This window comes from Betta splendens, chromosome 17 (genome assembly GCF_900634795.4).
Source record: "Betta splendens chromosome 17, fBetSpl5.4, whole genome shotgun sequence".
Lineage (NCBI taxonomy): Eukaryota > Metazoa > Chordata > Actinopteri > Anabantiformes > Osphronemidae > Betta > Betta splendens.
Genome location: NC_040897.2, coordinates 8,845,001 through 8,864,079, shown reverse-complemented (window position 1 = coordinate 8,864,079; position 19,079 = coordinate 8,845,001). Strand labels below are relative to the sequence as shown.

General features: G+C 48.7%; 2 protein-coding genes across 3 annotated transcripts in view; both read left to right on the top strand.

The window, feature by feature from the left end:
* The window catches only part of gpc5c (glypican 5c), a 63,039-nt gene extending 59,940 nt beyond the window's left edge, over positions 1-3,099 (top strand). For both annotated transcript variants that reach the window (XM_029132044.3, XM_029132043.3), the window contains one exon: positions 1,011-3,099. In XM_029132044.3, coding sequence (XP_028987877.1) covers positions 1,011-1,198 — 188 coding nt within the window. In that variant the 3' untranslated portion in view covers positions 1,199-3,099. The remainder of the gene's footprint in view (positions 1-1,010) is intronic.
* Positions 3,100-10,623: 7,524 nt separating this feature from the next.
* Positions 10,624-19,079, top strand: part of gpc1b (glypican 1b) — a 39,452-nt gene continuing 30,996 nt past the window's right edge. The window contains exon 1 of the mRNA XM_029131480.3: positions 10,624-11,272. Coding sequence (XP_028987313.1) covers positions 11,113-11,272 — 160 coding nt within the window. The 5' untranslated portion in view covers positions 10,624-11,112. The remainder of the gene's footprint in view (positions 11,273-19,079) is intronic.

Genomic DNA, 19,079 nt, shown 5'->3' with positions numbered 1-19,079 from the left:
ATTTTAGGAGATAAAAAGATGATAAATTAACCTCGGCATCAGTTTTTCTATTCCTAGTTTCTGCAGAACACATGAAACCTTTCAGGTGTCTGAGCGCGGTGGGACACTTCCTGTGGCGACGGTGATTATTTCTCTCTAATCCACTGTTGTACTTTCTGGGTTTGATTGGTTGGGTACGACTTCCTCTGGGTAATGAGCCGGATGAATTAATTCTCCTTTGGCGTTAAACAACCCCCCGCACGCTGACACCACCCACAGCGAAGGCAGATGACAAGAGGAGAGAGGTGCATTCAGAGGCACGGTGATGAGGATCAAAGCGATGGCGTTTGAGAGAGAATGATAGAACAGGAAGAGGTAGATTTTGGAGCAAACCATTAAAATATATAAGGGGATATAATAAGGGAAGTGTGTGTTTGTGTGTAACTTAGGTATGTTTACAGGGGCTGTAATAAAATGGTTGCTTGACTCCATCCTCCCCTCGATTTTTATGTCCGAATTGGCCGTAATGAGGCGCGAGGGCTGTCTATCATCGGGTGCCGGCGACGAGGCAGCGAGTCGGTCCTCCGTCACGTGGAGAGAACAGCAGGTGTTCCGTTTCATCCCACTCTCCCACGGTGGGAGACCACAGTCGCCTTCATCGCGGGCACATGTTTGATGTTTGCAACTTTGACAAAAAGCGTTCCGAGGAATGTCCGTGTCGTTCGGCCGCCATGCGAATGCCCCTCTGAGCATTTTTGAAGTGCTTTTGCGTGAAGCGGACGCAGCTGTGCTCCGTTAGATGCACACATGATCATGCTTCGACTGCACCAGACAATCATGAATCATTTTTACGCCTTATTGTCTCTGGAAACCATCGGAATGGGAAAACAGGGGTGTTGATTGGATGATTAGCTCTCTATTTACAACTCTACAAAGTCAAAGTGCTCGTGCTCAACAAGCTAATTATGATGTGGTGCCAAAACATTTATCCTGTTCCCGCCTACATTCACATCTGTGTCTGTCTCTTACAGTACATACGGATGGCGCCAGCGAAGGCCGCTCCACTGGGAGACAGCCTACGGGCGACAGGCATCACGACAGCCCCTCCAAACCCCCCTCGGTGCGGGTGATAGGAGGATCATCACCTGCCAGCTGGGCACGAAACTGGAGCCTTACACTGCTCTTTGCTGCACTTTGTTTGCAGTGGACCTTGTTCTAATGACAGCCTTGTCTGTAAGCCGTCCACCCCCCCCAAACATACAGTACATGCAAACACACAATCAAACGCAGCATCTTCGCCCCCCGTCGCCCTGACGCTTCCGTGGACGAGTGGATGGAAATGGAAGGAGGAAAACGAGACGAGTTGTGGAAGAGGACAACTCTTTTGGAGACTGTGGACAAGCAACACGTGGCTGATCCCAGGTCTGCTCGTCTGCACACACAGGGCCTGCTGCCTCCACTGGGCTGCTCCTTTTAGATGTGTGTGACGCCAGTACAGCCCTTTAGCACCTTGCTTCATTTACACACACACACACACGCACACGCACACGCACACACATGCACACTCACTTACACAACTGTACCAACACATCTGTCTTCTTTTTTCTGCTGCTGGATTTTACTTATTCTTTCAAGCTAAAAATGTCACCACAAAAAAAAACAAACTCATCTTATATGAAAAGTCAGCTCATTTTCCTTCCGGGGATTAAGGATTGCATGATAGATTGATAGCTCAATCCCAGGTGCCTGACCCAGAGCAGCATATTTGATGTACTCTAATGACTGTGTACCCTGGCAGGGATCAGTGTGTGATGAGTTCACAAGTAAAACACGGGCACCCTCGCACACACAGCTAAACACACCGTGCAGACAAATTAGGTGTGTATAGTTTGCAACTGTATATAAGTGGGAAAAAATTAATGAGCGTGTGAGGCTCCGGTTCTATAAAAGCTCTTAACTGATTGAGCTGCCTGGGTTTTCTCATCTAGCTATGAATGAACAATGCTTGTCGCTCGGTGCCACGTTCGATTCAGTTCCTTTTTATTACATATAAAACGATGCATTAAAAGCAATAGAGATTTATTTCTATAATAAATGAGGCAGGAATGGAATAGTCATCGTTCGAGCTTTTGGTGTCAGAGGACAAAGCCTCTGCATTGTTGTGCATCCAGTTTAGTGTGTTTGCTTGTTAAATTGCACATGAACGCATGAAGTTACCAAATGTTCAGAAGTGTTAGAAAATATCAGGTCTTTTTAAATCTTAAAAGTACCACTGTGTAGTTAAATCCATGACTTCTAAGGGATGGTACTGTATGGCGCCAGGTGTCTGGATCTGTTGCTTAATCTGGTTCAGGAGAAACCAGTGTGTTAGTCCTTCACAGATGTCACCTTGTGTCGGATTCACATTGGTTTTTCACCATTTGGGAAATCTCAGTATTAATTCCTTGGAAGTACAGTTTGTCTTTGTGTATGCACAGTGGTGGAAAGTACCTAAGGAATTTTATTCAAGTACTGTAATTATTTACAATTTTGTTTTTCCCTATTTTGCTTAAATATTTTACAGTTCTGATGCAAATGTACTTTAAATTCCTTCACCATTACTAAAGTAGAACATGATTATTAATACAAAAAGCTATTGAGTGATCATATCTAAAATGCCCTTAGTTGCAGCTCCACCACTGGTTATGCAGATGCAGCATCTGTGTAGATGCCTGGGTCTATACACTTAACGGTTGACAGTGAGCAGTGATATACCTCCTCCATTACTTAGCGTTACTCCTCTGTCTGTAGTCTGCCTCTGTCCTTAATGGTGGTTGAACAGTGAATGCCCTGCATTCAAAGAGCCCAGATGACTACAGCTCTGTAAGAGTTCGGCTTTGCGCGTCACATTTTGTCTTCTGTAACCGCATTCGTTTTAATCCATGTGATTTTCTTCATTTATGTAATGTTCCACACCGGCCTCCATCGCATCCGCAGGTCACTTACAGCTCTTTACCCCTCGCATGTGTATAAATGTACATATTTTAAGTCACTGGCCATCTGTTGTGTGTCTCATTTGCTCTCCTTTGTATCAGCATGATACAGTGTAGCTGAGCTCTATTAAAAGTGCTCTGCTTTGTAGCTTGTCTCCGGAGCTTCTCCTTGAAACATATCAGTCATCGTGGACATTGATGAACAACACAGATTCGCTGAGAGGTCACCACACAACGTTTTAATTTATTCTGATGAAGTAAAACGGTTTTCTTTCAAGGTTACGGCGCTTTTAGGATGGACTTCACTCTTCTTTTCCCCACTGGAAGTAATTAAAAAGCAGTAATAAGTCCAGCTTACCAACTATTCATTTTAGTTTTATTTATTTAGGAGATTATTACAAATATATGATACATCACCTACATTTACTGTAACTTCTCACTGACCGCTTGGCCTTATAATTTAATAAATCCATTGTAGACCCAACTTCACCACTACCAGATGTTTGATCTGTTTATTAAAGTCAAACTTATCTTCTTCCTGTCAACGGCTTTTTGCCCGGAGCTCTTATTTCAACGTACAGTAGTGACTATTCTTCCCCTCTCACGTCACTGTCTCGCTGACTATACTTGTTGCGGGTTCAGCAGCGGTGAGGGGTTGAGTTAGGAGGGCGTGGGCAGCGCAAGCTGTCTCAGCCTGACCTGCTCTATTTGCATCCTGGAAGCCTCCTGCTAAACATATCAGTCTGAGACTCCGGGAACAGAGGCAGCGGGGAGCGTGACGGGCTGGGGGCCGGCGGCGGCGATGACAGCGTCGACAGCGGCACTTTGCTCGCTCAGCTGATGTGTGACGACCCCTCGGGCTCCTGGTGCGGGGGGGAGGGGGGGCGCGGGGGGCTGGAGTTGCCCCGCCAGCTGCAGTGTTAGCATCGGTGGCTGAGCTGCTCTCAGAAGGAGCGACGCTTAGTAATTTGGCCGCTTTGGTGGCAGTACTGTGTTTTTAATTGCTCTAAAGTAACACTTCATCCACTGATTCTAAAAGCATTACAGTAGCTGGAGGTCTACGAGGCGACGGTGACTCTCCACATCTCTCCACACCTCCCACTGTTTTGGCCTAAAAGCACTTTCCTGGCTAATGCGCACAATGCCCACAAGCTGTCTCTCACACATACATAGGAACGTAAAAATCATCCCCACCACACCCCCGTGATCTCATTCACACACCCTGCCCCATGCACTTCCAATTGCACACAGGCTGCATTTGATCCTTGGAGTCTATTTCATGCTTGATGCTGTGAAACTGAGTGTCTGGCTGGCAGTAAGAGCGCCCAGTCCAAAGATATTGTGCCTCCTCTTCGCCTGAGCTGTAATTGGACTGCATTGTCCCTGCCTGACAGAACCAAAGCCATCTGTTGTCCTTTAATAACCTCTGCTGACTGATGCAGAAATGACTTTAAAATGTGCCCGATAATGGGAACAAGACGCAGGACGAAAGCTAATTTGACAGTGGCCTTCAGCTGAGTTTCCTTCCTGAAGTTAGTTTGGTGAAAATATGTTAATTAACGTTGAAGGCAACACTGTGGAAGACGGTACGGACGGACGTCTCCCACTGCAGGTGGAGACGCACACATTGCTGGAGGAATGTGGTCAGTGAGTGTAACAAAGTTCAGGGGACCTGAGGTCACAGCTGCTCAGCTGTCTGGGCTATTTTAAACGGTAGCACACATCAGCGCTTCTGTCCCACTGGGCTCAGCCGAGTCTGCACCTAAACACCTCACACACACACGCAGACGTCTTCCTTGTGCGTGTCATTCACTTTTAGAGAGCGACCAAAGTTCTGTCGCCCACTGCACACAGCTTCAGGATGAATACGTGTAAATGGAACAGATCTGGCTTGGAGTCGGAGGGGGCCGTGCGGCAGCGGGGTGAAAGCTGTGGTCCGCGGCCCCCGATCTGTCTTACCTTTCTGCCGTGGGAGCAGAGTGAGGAGCTTGAACTTGAACTAGGAGGGGAGAGCAAACGAAAAAGACAAAAGCCGCAAATAGCTTTTCAAACAACAGGCTTCTGCTGCCTTGCAGCAATCATTTTAAGAATCATTTTGAGTGGCACTGGAGATGCTCTGCCCACACAACGAAGTAACACAAGCTTGTCACTGCCAGTTCTCCCTCCGTCGCCCTGCTTCGCTGGCCAATCCGTGTTACGTTCAGTAAGTTTAAAGGCCTTGATTAACTGAGCCCAATTACACACATTTTTCGACATGACAAACCATTTTATAGCAGAGATCGAGTCTGTAAAAGCGGCACACGGACCTCCGCTTGAACCCTCTTGCTCGCTGATTGGCCTCACTTGTCACTTCTGTTTCCCATCATGCATTGTGCTCCTGGCAGAACGCAGGTAAACAATTTCAGGTGGACTCGTCATCCTGGCAGCTTGCACCAAGGTTGTTGTCATTTCCTGCCGGCGTGTGGGAAGAATTTGCTGTGTGGCAACAAACAACAGGTTGTATTTCATTGGAGAAATTATTAAAAACAACACTGACAAACAAACAAAAAAGCACTAATAAATACCAACTATTGTGGGTTTGTGTGAACACGTGAGAAGGAAGCTCCCTATGGATTTGTATGAACAACGCTGAATATGAATGCAGCAGTGCAGAGCAGTCATTCAGCTGTGCAATAATGTCAGATCCTAAAGAAATCACATCAGACTCTGTCTCTTATAAAAGGCAGCACTATGCAGCCAGGCAGCCGGCACAGACCCCTCTTTAATCTCTCACTGAGGACACCCAGGGGTTAGGAGGTTTTCCAAGTCCACAATGAGAAGCCAAAGTGCCTGACCTTGTCTCCTCTATATCAAAAAGAGGAGCAGCAGCTGTTTCATCTGCCTCATGATCTTTGCCAAAGAAGGAAAATATGTTCTAATTGGTGCAATTATGTATACAAAGGCAGGAAATGGAGCTCACAAGCTTGTTGAATTAAAACCCAAGCCTGGTGCACAGGAGTCTGAGCATTAGTCAGTGTTATATGAACTATGTCGGCACACGACAATGTCCAGCTGCAGGGAGAGGTGGACCCGCTAGGATGAGCCTCATTCTAATTAAACCCGTGGTAGTGAGCCACGATGGACCCATGTTTGCACATATCTGATGTAAAACTCCAACTTCCACAGCTCTCTCCTGTTTTCCATTCAGATTAATTATTAAAGTTGTTTTAAAGAAGTGGTGGTTTGAAGTCCAGTCCAGGTTTTATAAATTCATTAATAAACAGAGAGCATTAAGGAGGTTTACCTCAGGTGTGGTTTTAATTGCAGCCCCAGCACCAAACGAACACACACAAAGGAAGAAGGAGCAACTCAATCATCGATCAAACTGCCGGTGGACATGAACAAGCCAAACCTCAGACTGCCCAAATATTTCTTGTAATCACAAAACTGCGTCAATCCCCTATAAGTGATGGTAATGGGGAATAAGTGAGTGTTGGTCTTCTAACACACTATCAATCGATTTAATGGGGCTCTGTTAATGACGTCATACACAAAAGCCTTAAATGACCAGACCGGTGCGTAATCTAGTCAATAAAAATTCTATGATTTACACCTGCTCATTAATTTTTTACGAAGATTTTGAATATTTTAATAAATGTCCCTGTTGGAGACTTGTCCACATGCTGCTTTTCATGTCACAGTTATTCATATGAATACAAATGATGTCATTGTTCCCTTTGATGTCGACGCGTGGAAGAGTCGCCCCTTGTAAAACAAGCATGTACAAATCCTTGTCACTGTGTCTGCTCGGTCCACAGGGCGCTTCGGCACCGGTGATGAGGATCGCTGAACGTTTCCACTGTGGGCTGCAGGTACAGAACTGCATTCGTTTACCGACCAAAGGGCTGTTTCTGAGCTGACAGGTTTGCAGGCTACATTTGTTTTAAAGGGGAGGGGGGTCCTAGTCTAAATGTCAATTCCCCACTGTCAGCTTCAATTTTATTAGACGGGGAAAAACAGTAAACGTCGCACCACGGACTAAAAGCTGCTCATCAGATCTGACGGCTTGCTTAAATGTTCATTTCTAAAGAAGCAAGAATCCCCCGTTCCTTAATATGCAGATAAACATAGAATTACTGGAACATGTCTCTTCAGAGAGTATAGAGAATTGTTCTAGCTCTTCCAAATAGGGACGGTTTTATTAACTAGAGGCGGACAATCCAGAACATACACTAAGGTACGACTGGATGCAAACAGAATTTGAGGGGTATTTTGCATCGTTTGTTGCCTTTAGAGCTCATGTGGTCCGAAGAAGATGTGAGGGTTTTTTTGTTGTTGTTTTGTTTTAAAAAGCAATTAGAGAAAGGTGAGGAGGAGTGCTGTGATAAAGTGCTTCTGTACCAGGGGAGGCTGAGGAATGTTGGAGGAATGTGTGGATATTCTAAAGTGGCAGTAGGAAAATAATGAAGAACCGCTCCCAGGGGGCTGAGAACCACACACAGACGTGGCCCCCCACCGGTTCTGAAGCCCGCGTGGAGGAGACGCTGCCAATCTGGAGGAAGCCCAGTTTTACAGTGGAACCGCACAGAGCCTGAGGGGGAGACGCTGGTCAACCTTGGGCGATTGGCACGGGTGAGAATTCTGGTTGCCAGGTTTGGTTTGGGAATTCCGCTACAATAGCAAGGTCGCCCTCAAGGTCAGTGTGAGGGGAAAACAGCGCGGCCCGGCACAATTAATGGCATGAGAACCGATAAAAGGTCGACGGGGCTGTTTTCGGTCCGGCCGTCGCGTCGCCGTGACCTTATGAGTTTTCCCAGCGAGCGGCGAACGAGGACCCGCCGCTGATTTATCCGGCGAGACATATGACAAATAGAGGAGGTGAAATATTAATATGGGAGCGGCGTGTAGGCAAACGAACACAGTAGTTGGATGAGTGATAGAAACGAGGAGGCGCCGCTGCCAGATGGAAGCAGCACGACGTCTGGGAGCTGAGTCGCTCTATAAGTAAGAGGCGTTCACTGTACTGTAAGTGGTGGAGTCGCGCTGTAAGATGCACCTATGTTGATGTTTTCCCACAATCCTCTCCCTCCAACTCTCCGCTTCCTCCACTTTTAATGTGCAGCTTTTATTTCTCTCCAGCCTCACGTCTCTGTCACTCTCCCCATATCATCGATCATCATATTCTCTCCTTCTTTATGTTGTCTCAAAAGCCCCCCCGCAGATGCTTTCACTACTTCTCATTTCTCTCTTTAATACTATCTACCCTTTGCACCGAGCATCAGACCTCCTCCTTTTTCTGTCTCTGTCTGTCTCTGGCATCTGGGGAGGGCCCTGTGTGTGGAGATATGCAGATCTCCACTGTTTGTGAAGGCTGTGTTTGCACAGACAGTCACCGGGTGCGTGCTTGTGACGAAGGGGGCAATGTGCAGAACAGGCGAAAGCAGAACCAGCGAGGTTCCGGTTCTGGCTGCAGGTCCTCGCGAGACACGAATGGGAGGCGAAACAAGACAAAAAAATGCAAACGAGACGCAGCGAAGAGAGGAGATAATGAACGAGGATCGCGAAGGGAAGGAAGCGGTGGAGCGGCGTGCAATCTGTGCACGCGCCGGCACTCGGGCGAATGTGCTGATCTCAGACTAATGGCTGACATAAAACCCCAGAAAAGAGACGGAATCGATGCTATCTGTAAGAGTTCGGGACGAAGCCGCTTTTATGGAATCCTCACCTACAAACTGATTAGATCTGTTGAAACAGCACACTGCAATTTACGGAAGAGCCCGCTGAGTCACGGCACGCGGGTCAGAGCTGCGTCACTGCAGCATGCTAGCTGTTAGCATGTAGCTGCTGCGCCCTGCGCTCCTTCGCCGCCGCCTCCTTTCATGCAATTTGCATATGAATGCAGCCGAATGCGTTGCAGACGTGTACCTAATAAAGTGGCCAGTGACTCGGCTCACAGAACGCGATCTGACATCTGCGGGATTTCCGTTTAGCTGCAGTGCAATTTTCCCCTGAAACCCCCATCACGCCCTAAAACTGCTCCCCACATAATTACTGCAGTCGTGCGCTAAACTGACAGTCGCTTCGTCGCACAACCTCTCACCCCATTCTCTCCTGTTCGGCCTCCCCTCGCTCGCCCCCTCGCTCGCCCGCCCCGGTCTCCCCGACTTCCCCCAGCATCCTGCTCCTCATTAGAAGCCCTTTCATGCTCAGAGCCAATAAAACTTCAATGGGCGACAGCCTGACGAAAACATGGCTGCTCCGTGGCTTCACTGAGCGTTAATTACACGATCCCCTTTGCCAGACGGCGGAGGGTCCAATCAGTTCCTCCGACCTGCAGTCGCACATGGGCCGCGCGAAACGTCCCACGCACACAGGCCTAAACGCACACAAGTGAAGCCACGAGCGAGCGGGTTGTCGTCCGCAGCCTCAGCTGCGTGGGGCCAGGTTTGCCCAACAACAGGCAGACGCTGAAACAAAGGTGCAATTCATACCTCCTCCCATCCGAGCGTAGCTATTTGTCAGGTGGTGTTTCTTTTGTTTGGACTCATGCACTCATGAGGAGCAGACTAATTATAGAGTCACATCTCCTAATGTATTCATAAACTGCGCTTGCCGTCACAAATAGAAGCATTGGGAGGCTCCTTCTTCCTCCGCTTTTCCTTCCCCTTCGCGTCTGTTTGTGTAGCTGTCGCGCGGCGGCCGGTTATTTCGGTCCGAGCTGCTGCGTTTCTCCACGTGTCGCTGCGATAATGTGCGGCGGCATCTTCTTTGGCAGCGTTTCCCCACAGGAGTGACAACATCAAACGCCGCCTGATATTCGGTTTCACGCGGCCGAGATGACTGAACCGACATCGCCGCGCACGTCTCTGGGTTTTCATAACACAAGCAAGCGGCTTAGTGTGTATTACACAACGGAGTCATTTAATATCAGCTGAGTGTTTTCTGGAAACACGTGGCTGTGTGTGTGTGTGTGTGTGTGTGTGCGCGCGCACACACACACACACACACACACACACACACATCCATTAGTTTTGGACATATTGCTGCTATTGAAGATAATGAAAATGTAATACACATTTTTATACTTTTGTATATTTTCTAGTTTTCTTTCTGATCTGTCAAAACAAAAAATGTGTTAAACAAAAACAGAAGAAAGTTCTTATTTGTAATAAATGGTAAAATACACAGTTCATGTGTCTCCTGTCTGTTTATCTCGCTTCCCAGGCTTGTGTTACTCTCCAACGCGTACAGTAGAGTGCACGCGCAGAAACCTAGATAATGAAGGCATTCAGCAGGTGACAGGTAAACCGGGAAGCGGCCAGAGCAGGCAGAGACTTGCTGGGCCTTTAATTACGCCTCGAGGAGTGACACGGCGCGCGGAGACGCGCTCTGAGCGCATCGCTGACCTGTAATGGAGGCCGGGGGGCCGGGCCACGCCCCCGGTTTACCTGGACACCTGGCCGGCGGAGCCCGAGCTGCGCATTCCTTCAAACCGGGTGATGACGCACCAACACAACGCACACTCTAAAACGACAACAACACGTCTTCAAACACAACCAAACAAAGACTCAAGAGCGTCATTTCTGGAACGAGTCTAAAAATATCATTTAAACGAGCCCGGAATGAAACGGAAATGGCGGGAGGGTCATGAAGTGTCTCGCGCTCCCTCTTCCTCTCTCGCTGCCTCTCTCCCGCCTCCACCTCATTCCACGCTGTGGCAGAGCTGGCACAGCATCGCCGAAGAAGAACCCCCGAGCTGCACGCGCGCACCTCTCCGCTCTGATCCCGTCGCAGCCGGCAGGCGCGCGGCGACGCACTCAGACTGCACAGCGTCGGCGCAACACAGTGCCTAAAATTACCACTGTCCGCCGCGAGCGCGCGCGCGCGACTCTGAGGCTCCCTTGCCTTGTTTCTCCCAGAACCTGAACAGTGGGAGATCAGAAGTAATAAAGCGCGAGACCCGGACTCGCGAGGAGCTGCTTCTTTTTCCCCGCAGCAGTGCGCGGAGGGCGACAGACGCGCCGAGAAGGCAGCGGGGCGGGAGGACGGTGGAGGTTCATTTTACGCACAGCAGCGCTCGCCGAGCCCCGTCTGAAACGCGCGGCCGCCCGCCGGGACTGAGCCGCGCCGCTTCGCCCTTTTTGGTGGGATTTGCACTTGACCGCACGGCGGGGAGGCTGGGATGGTGTCCCTCGTGATCGTGGCTCTGGCGCTGGGCTCTCTGGCGGCACCGGGCAGCGGGGACAAAAGCTTCAGCAAAGCCCGGAGTTGTTCGGATATCAGACTGTTTTACGACGGGAAAGGGTTCCCGCTGGACGGGGTGCCACAGTCCGAAATATCAGGTAAGCTCCGCGCCAGCCTGCTGAAAGTCTGCTGCGGTGCGATGCGGTGCGCTTCTCTCTGTGGAGAACGTTACACACGAATCTAATACTTCCATTAAAATGAATTATACGCAAATATATATGCTACTTTAAAGTAATTGCTGCTGGAATCTCTCTTTTTGCAGTATTTATTATAACTGTATGTGGAACATAAGCAATATAATAACGAGTGACCACAGACTTAGTTTACAAACTCTCCTCCTTCATGTCGTACTTTACATTTAAACAGCACGGGCATCTGCCTTTACAGCCGTCAAAGCTGGAGTCAGGCTCATTTCACGTCACGTGCTCTCGGCGGCGTGTTGGGATGAAACGCTGCTCTGATTGAAAATCCACGCAGACGGCGGAGACGTGTCGGCTGCTCGATGGCTGATCGGGAAATTAGGAGAAAGTTCCTCTGGAATTTGTCATGTGCGAATTCTGCCTCAGCGCACGCCGGCTCGGTCACTTGACCATGTGCTGTAAAGTAAAGCGGGCAAATGCGATGCTGCCCGTCGGGTCACACGCCCCGCTGCCGTCGAGAGTGGCTCCGCTGGAATGCGGTCCGGTGCTTTCGCGCACGTGAACGCGGATGCACACGCACAAAGGTCTCTCGCAGCCGCAGGGTCACGCAGTACACGCACTGGTGTCTGTACTGTACAGGCTCCCGCAACCAGACATTTTAACTGACTCCTTTCATTTTGTTGACCTTAAATTGTGAACATGGCAAAGTTTTCCAGGATAAAAACATGAATATTAGTAGTGATTTAAAGCCTTTCTGGTGTCAAACACCTTCTCCAGGTTGACAGCATGTACCCCCCCCCCATGAAGATGCCAATGTTTGTCCATTAGCACGGGCTCAGTGCAGCCGAGCCGTGGAGGGGATGACTTTCTGCAGCATTCGCCTAAAGGTCACACACTCGGGATGATCCGAAAGTAGAAGCTGCTCTATTTTCTGACATGGCACCGGATGGTTGCAAAAAGATCATTGTGGCTCGACAGAAATAGGATGTGCACCACTCGGTGGTGGTGGTGGTGGTGGTGGGGGGGGGGGGGGGGGGGGGTCGCTTTTCACCGGACAGATTGGAGGGTTTTTCTGTCATTCAGTCTGAACTGAACGGAGCTACGTGGAACGCAGCGCGGCGCTGCCCGGTAGATCTCTCCCAGTGATTAAGCTGATGGGATGGGAGAGATTACGAGATTTAAGGGTGTAGTAGTAATGCGATGAGACCGTTAGCGCATGTCACCGCCGCCATGCATCACGAGGCGGAGACGGGCGAGGAGTGAGCGGACCCTTCTAATTTAATTGATTGACCACAGTGAATAAATCATTCGACGGAATTAACACCAGCCCCGGTCCTCTAGAAATCCCCCTTTTCTTCCAAATGTCTGCAATCCATAATGCTTTAAAGAGCAAATCTGTCTTGTCACGACACCATCTATTCCTCGATGATGTGGAGCTTACTTAAGTCCAGGGTCAATGTATTCTTAGTAGGGAAAAAGAGTATGGGAGCGAGACTGACAGGAGCGAGCGATGCAACGAGCGAAAGGGAGAAAAGGAGATTTGGCTTCGCGCGTTGACAAGATTTCTCCCAGCGTCCCCGTCTCTGCTCTTGAGCATAAATAAGCGCTTGAATCTGGCATATTAAACGCCCTGGTAAAATATGAGCGCTTTAATTCGTGCCTCGCCGCTGTAGATGATCTCTGACATTTGCAGAGGGATGTTTTCCTGCCGTGGCACCGGGGGGGGCCTGATCAGCCTAATGTATTGGCTGGGCCTGACTCAAGGTCACGTGCTGAGTACATCATCCAGATTCTGTCCAGGAAGCGATGTCCAGTCGGAGGGAATTGCCCTTTAAACCTCATCCAATAGCATCCAAAACATCTCAATGCTGGGACACGGCTTAAATAAGGAAGTACTGAATGAACCAGGAGATGTTTCAGGCAGATGTTCATTGTGTGTTCTGTCATAATGTGTCAAATGGTTAAGCAGTCATACAGGAAGAAATGAAAACCTTCATCCTGGATCCCAGTCTGTGTTTGATTATGCTCGATCAGCGGTGTCAAATCGTTTCTAGATGTTTCTTCCTCGTCCGCCGGCCTCATAAAGCGACTCCTCTGTTGTTCAGTAATTTGGACTCTGTTAAGTTTTCGGGGTGAGCTGTTTGTCATCGCCGCGCTCACTCCGCCGCGGGAGCAGCCTCGGCGGTGCAGAAATGAGCCGCGGCGGTTAACGGGCAATCGAGGGAGCGGACCGGCGCTCGTAAAACGAGGATTCTGGTTTAACTCCGCCGAAATCTGTTGTGGAAGCGATGGCGTTCGCCAAAATCAAGGGCCCGACTTTCGGCAGGCTCATCCGTCTCCTCCCAGTCCCACCCTGTCATTACAGTCGTCACGACTTATCTTTTTGTCTTTCAGGGGATGACATTCTTCATCTCTCTCTCTCTCTCTCTCTCTCTCTCTCTCAGCGGCTCTTAAAGAGAGGCGCCAGACGCTCTCTGAAAGCAGCTGGCAGCCAGCGAGTGTCTGATGCTGAATGTCATATAGGCCCGTACAAAGGGACAAGCTGCAAGAGGGCCGCTTGGGAGCGGCGTCGGCTTTGCCCGTGCTGCGTTCGCGTTCCCGTCGAGTGCCGTTCGCTCCCGGGGCGTCGCGCCTGGCCCGGGTTCGCTCCTCGGGCCCGCTCGGTGGGATGTGGCTGGAAACGTGGCGGCCCGCAGCGAGGAGCATGGGAGCGTTTTCAACTTAGCGACTTGACCCCGAATTTGTGTATTAGCAGCATCGTAACTAAAACGGAACGTGACAGGAGGAATTGGAAAACCTCGCTTGGCTCTGCTCTCATTGACTGAGGACTCTGATTAGCTCATGGCTGTTGCTCGTCCATTCCTCATTTGAACAGGGCCATTAAATTTCTATTATTATTATTAGCAATTGAGACTGTGAATGGGAAACTGAGCTGCTGGGAGCTAGAGACCCCTCCAGCTCCTCCATCCACTCTGCGTAAACCTGCCTGTCTTGTATTTGTACATACAGTACTGGCCCATTAATAATAATGGCTGAGATGAACGCTGGCGGTGCCACTGTGGCCTTTCTGGACAGCAGCCTTATCTCCAGCCCCTTAATGTCTTGGCTGACGTGCCGTTCTTATTCTTCGCATATGAGGATAATTAATTGATCGCGCTGAATTACATATTGCCGCCTTATGAATGGAACTCATTAACCGACTGGGAGATAAGAGCGCCGGGGCTTATTTGAAGGGTAATGTCGACATAAAGCCGCGCGCATCTGTTGGTCTTGCTCTTCGGGGAGATTAAAGCAAAAGCAACAGTTGCTTCTATATCACAGTTTGCAGGCTCATAACTCTGCTGCTGTTGAAAGTGTGTGAATCTGGGCTCCCGTGTGTGTGTGTGTGTGTGTGTAGGTGTGTGTGTGTGTGTGTGTGTGTGTGTGTGTGTGTGCATTTTCCTACCAACTGAATATGCTGGAGTTGTTAAAACGCTGAAGTCAGTAAGAAGCCTCTTGAAGCATTAAGCCATAATGGGCTGCAGGGAGCATGAAACAGACCGCAGTGTGTTTGATGTTCACCATAGAGAGAGAGAGAGAGAGAGAGAGAGAGCGAGAGAGAGAGAGAGAGAGAGAGAGAGAGAGAGGGAGGAGTGCTGATGGACTACTGATTGTGCCTTGGATTGTCCTGGTCTGCTCTGCCCTTTGACAGCCTCTATGTGTGCATGTATGAGAAAACATCCCCGCACAAAAGACCCGACTCGACTAAAATGGCCTCTCTTTTGAAAGACATGCTTATATAATTGTTTTCGCTCCCGTCACTGCTACAAACACTGAAATCCGGAGAACAGCCAGTCCAAACGCAGTCACTTTACACATCGAAGAAAAAAAAAATCATCAATTCACATCAATTTTCCTGAAAAGCGTGGGTCAAGATAATGGTCAACTGCCTGAGGCTGACAGACGACTGTCCAACACGTCCTACGTCCTTTACCTTTTATTTCCTGTGATCTATTTAAATGATTTAAAACAAAATCCCAACGTGTGCGTCCGTGTTTAAAAGGCAGGAAATGAAGTCCAGCGATGGCTTTTCAGATCACGATGAACGTCTTTTGTTTTGCGTCTCTGCTCTGATGTGAGGGTAGCACTTCACACACGCCGGCTCACATGAATGATGGGAGTCCATTGGTGTGTGTGTGTGTGTGTGTGTGTGTGTGTGTGTGTGTTAGTGTGTGTGTGTGTGTGTGCGCGTGTGTGCCACAGTATTAAACCACCTCCATCCGCTTTGCTGTCGCCGTGACGACAGATGTGCGTCGGCGCCGCAGCAAAGCCGCCGTAGTTCACGTTCCCTCCAGCACTGACTTCTACAGACGGTGCGAGTGTTTGAGGAGCGTGTGGACGTCCCGCGTTTCCTGCTCTCCAGTCTCACCCTCCCACCGCTTCGCAGATGCTCCACACCCAAAGCGGGACGCCCGCTGCCATGGCGACCCAGAGCGAGGGCCGCGCCCTGCGCCGTCACGCGTCCGCTGCCCCGTCTGAACCGTGGGCCGGAGTTGGGAGACTTTCATTCTGCGGCCGAAAAACACGTCCCACTGGGGAAATCCTGTGGCTTTGATGCTATGGCAACACAAGCAGCAAAACCACAGGGACGGAGAGCAGCGCACATGCACTGTATGGGCTGGGCTCGTGTGATTTATTTACGGTTCTGGATATTAAGCCGTGATCTTGTAAAACTCCTGTTCTGATTCATCTTTTTCCGGCTGTACTTTTGATCAAAGCCAATGTGCGACAAAGCTTTGCCTTTTCTGTACACTCTAACTTTATATAGCTGCTTTTCTGTGATCTGTAAGATCTCACACAGATGCTTCTTGTCTGTATAAATAAACTGAATTGAATAGGAATCAATGAATCTCACTTTATGTGCGTCTCGGCTGAAACTCCGCCGCATAAACAGCTTCGTGTGCAGACAGATACTGTCCTAAATACCCAACAGAACTGCAGCCTGATGAAGACGGCGTCGGGCGCATATAAAACACAGAAAGTAGGACGTGAAGGGATGAGAGATTGGATCCGTCGATAAAAGGATGGAGACGGCGATAGCATCATGGAGGTGTCATCTCGCCCTCGTCCAGAGTGTAGAGATTTAATAAAGATAGGCTGCACACAGGTAGTTATTAAGGCTCGCGCCCTTGGAGGAGGAGGCCTGGACCACTTATCCCACTGTCTGCTTGTCCGCTTCCACTCTCCCCCACCAACTGCTGCTCCCTCACTCATGCACATATTTATATTTCTTCATATTTGCGTATAGTTTCTAACTTGATCACTGTGGAGCTTTTTGTTCCAGCCGCTTTAGGCAAGTGGACTCAGAAAAAAAAAAAGAAGTTGTCGCATGGCATTTATGATTTCCAGACTTTCCCCACCCTCATTGAGATAAACTCCTTCACACAAGTTTCTATTATCATAATTATTTTCTCCTCTCTCCCTAAGTCGTTTTTGCCTTTGAGGCTTTATCTCGCCCGTTCTCTCGCTATCTGCTCCTGCAGAGGAAGTTGTGAATTCATTTATTTTTCATGTACAATTGCTCACAGATGCACTCGTAAAAACACCACTAGTTGTTTCTGGTGCTTGTTTGTGATTTTTATGACTGTGCTTTCTTTTTTTTTTAATTTAATATTACTGAGCGTTTTACTGTCTGAACATTAAAGCCATATGTTTCAGAGCAGCAAAATCTTCATCATATAGCGAGAAACAAGGAAATGGGAGGAAATGAGTTCTCAAAGTAAATATAACCTCCGTGTCTTTTTTATTGGCCTCCTTGAGACTCGGTTCGTACTTTTTTCCAGGCAATGAGTCACTGAATGTCTGCATCGCAGTCTGGTGCATTTATATTTTGGTTTATTCTCCAGATAATTGGCTTAAAATCAGAAATCTGTTATCTGGCCTTTAATACTAGTTCTTCTACCAACTGGAATACCCCGGTGAGTTCTTCTCGCCGGGCACTGCAGCCTCTACCTCTCCATCTCCCAGTTTGCGGTGAAGCCACTTTCTTCTGTTCTCATCTCCTGTTGGAACTTTGTGCATTCTAAGCACATTTTCCTGTAATTAGATAGTGAGATTTGGTTTTATGTGACATCAGTTCTCAAAAGTAATGTGGCCAAGGAAAACCCCTGTAGTTTATAGCGGTCTGACTATTCGGCCTGACCATGAACGACTATTTAGATTTGGAGGTAGAGTGACTGTCAGCGGATGGAGGATGTGAAATGACCGGAGGATTACTGAGCCTTAGGAGAAGAGGGCTGCAGAGAAAGCTTGTAATTACAGGGGGCATGTAATTATTGTCATCCTTCTTCTTGGTACAGAATTAGCATTTTATTACTAAAATCCTTAGCTTGGTTTTTGTTTCCACTGTCCTCTCTCCCCGTCTGCACTTTTTCACTTCCACTTCTACATGCGCTCACATGTTTCTACCCATTTGTTTCCTCTCCCCGAATCTCTGGGGTTTTCACTCCGTGCCCATGTACCTATATACTGTACCGTGCTGTACCTTCCTCCTGGGAGGCGAGCTAATGAACTTGAAATGACAATGACTTATTTAGCTCGCCTTGGTCGCGCTGAGGCGTAGCACAGGGCATTTCGGTGGGACCCGCTCATCATTGCTTCGCTCTTCTTCTTATTTGCTATCCTTTCGTGGCACCCTCACTATTTTCATCTCTCCCTCCTCTCCTGCAGAGTCTCCTCTCATAAATATTTTACGTCTTCCAAATGAACTCCGTCAACCTGAGCTTAGCGCACGGCTGGCTGCCTCGTGTGTTCTTAATGTGTTTGTGTGTGTGTGTGTGTGTTTGTATATTTAAATGCAAACTAATGTTGTGCGTCATCTGTAGCTGCGTTGCTCTGAAGATGTTTTTATTCTCCCTATTTTAGTCTACTCTCATTCTAAGAGACAGGGTGATCACGGACATGGTACAGTACAGTATGTGTTGGCGAGGTTACACGGAGAGAGCAATATTTTTATCTAATAGCTGGATGCAGTGCCTGATCCAAGGTCAGTTTGACAGCAGCTGGGAGGAAAAGTCTAAAGCTTGCAATATTCTCCATGTTTACCTGCTTGAGGTGTAAACTCAGCAAACAGAAAACCTTCTCCTACCTGCATTATTAGTCGGAAAGTGCTGTACGTGCGCTGCCTGACCCTCCACAAAAGGTTCCCATGTCCAAGGATGCATTAGCATATGGGAGAGGGCGATCTGGGAATCGAACCACCAACCCCAAGGTTTGCAAACAGCAGCTGAGCGTCGTAATGTAGTGATATTTCAGCTAGTTGATCATCACATTGTCTGCGCGTGCCGCCCTGCTTTACCCCTAATTTATTATTAAAGAAGTCCCAGCAGTGCACGAGGTGATTCAATAAGTGCACCGTGCTACTGCAGAGTATTTCAACAGGAACCCCTGACTCAACAGTGTCATATTAGAAAGACCTTCGGTGCCTGAGGGATGCAAGGGGCTCACAATTATGTGTAAGACCTGGTGTGTTTGGCTGGCGCGCCGGTTTTATCCCCTCACCGGTGATCGTAGCAGGACCTGCTATCAGAGATATAGTGTCATATCCCCTTCCTCTATTTTGTATCTGAGCAATGATCTTGTTGCAACTAAAAGTCTCCTCCTAAATCTTTCATGCTCCCCCCCCATCATGCGAGGTAAAGAGGGAGGCAGGGATGCGGCTAGGAGCCTTTAAAGCAGAAAGCACTTTCTGTTTCGCCCTGTCATTGTTAGTTTTATTGTTGGGGGG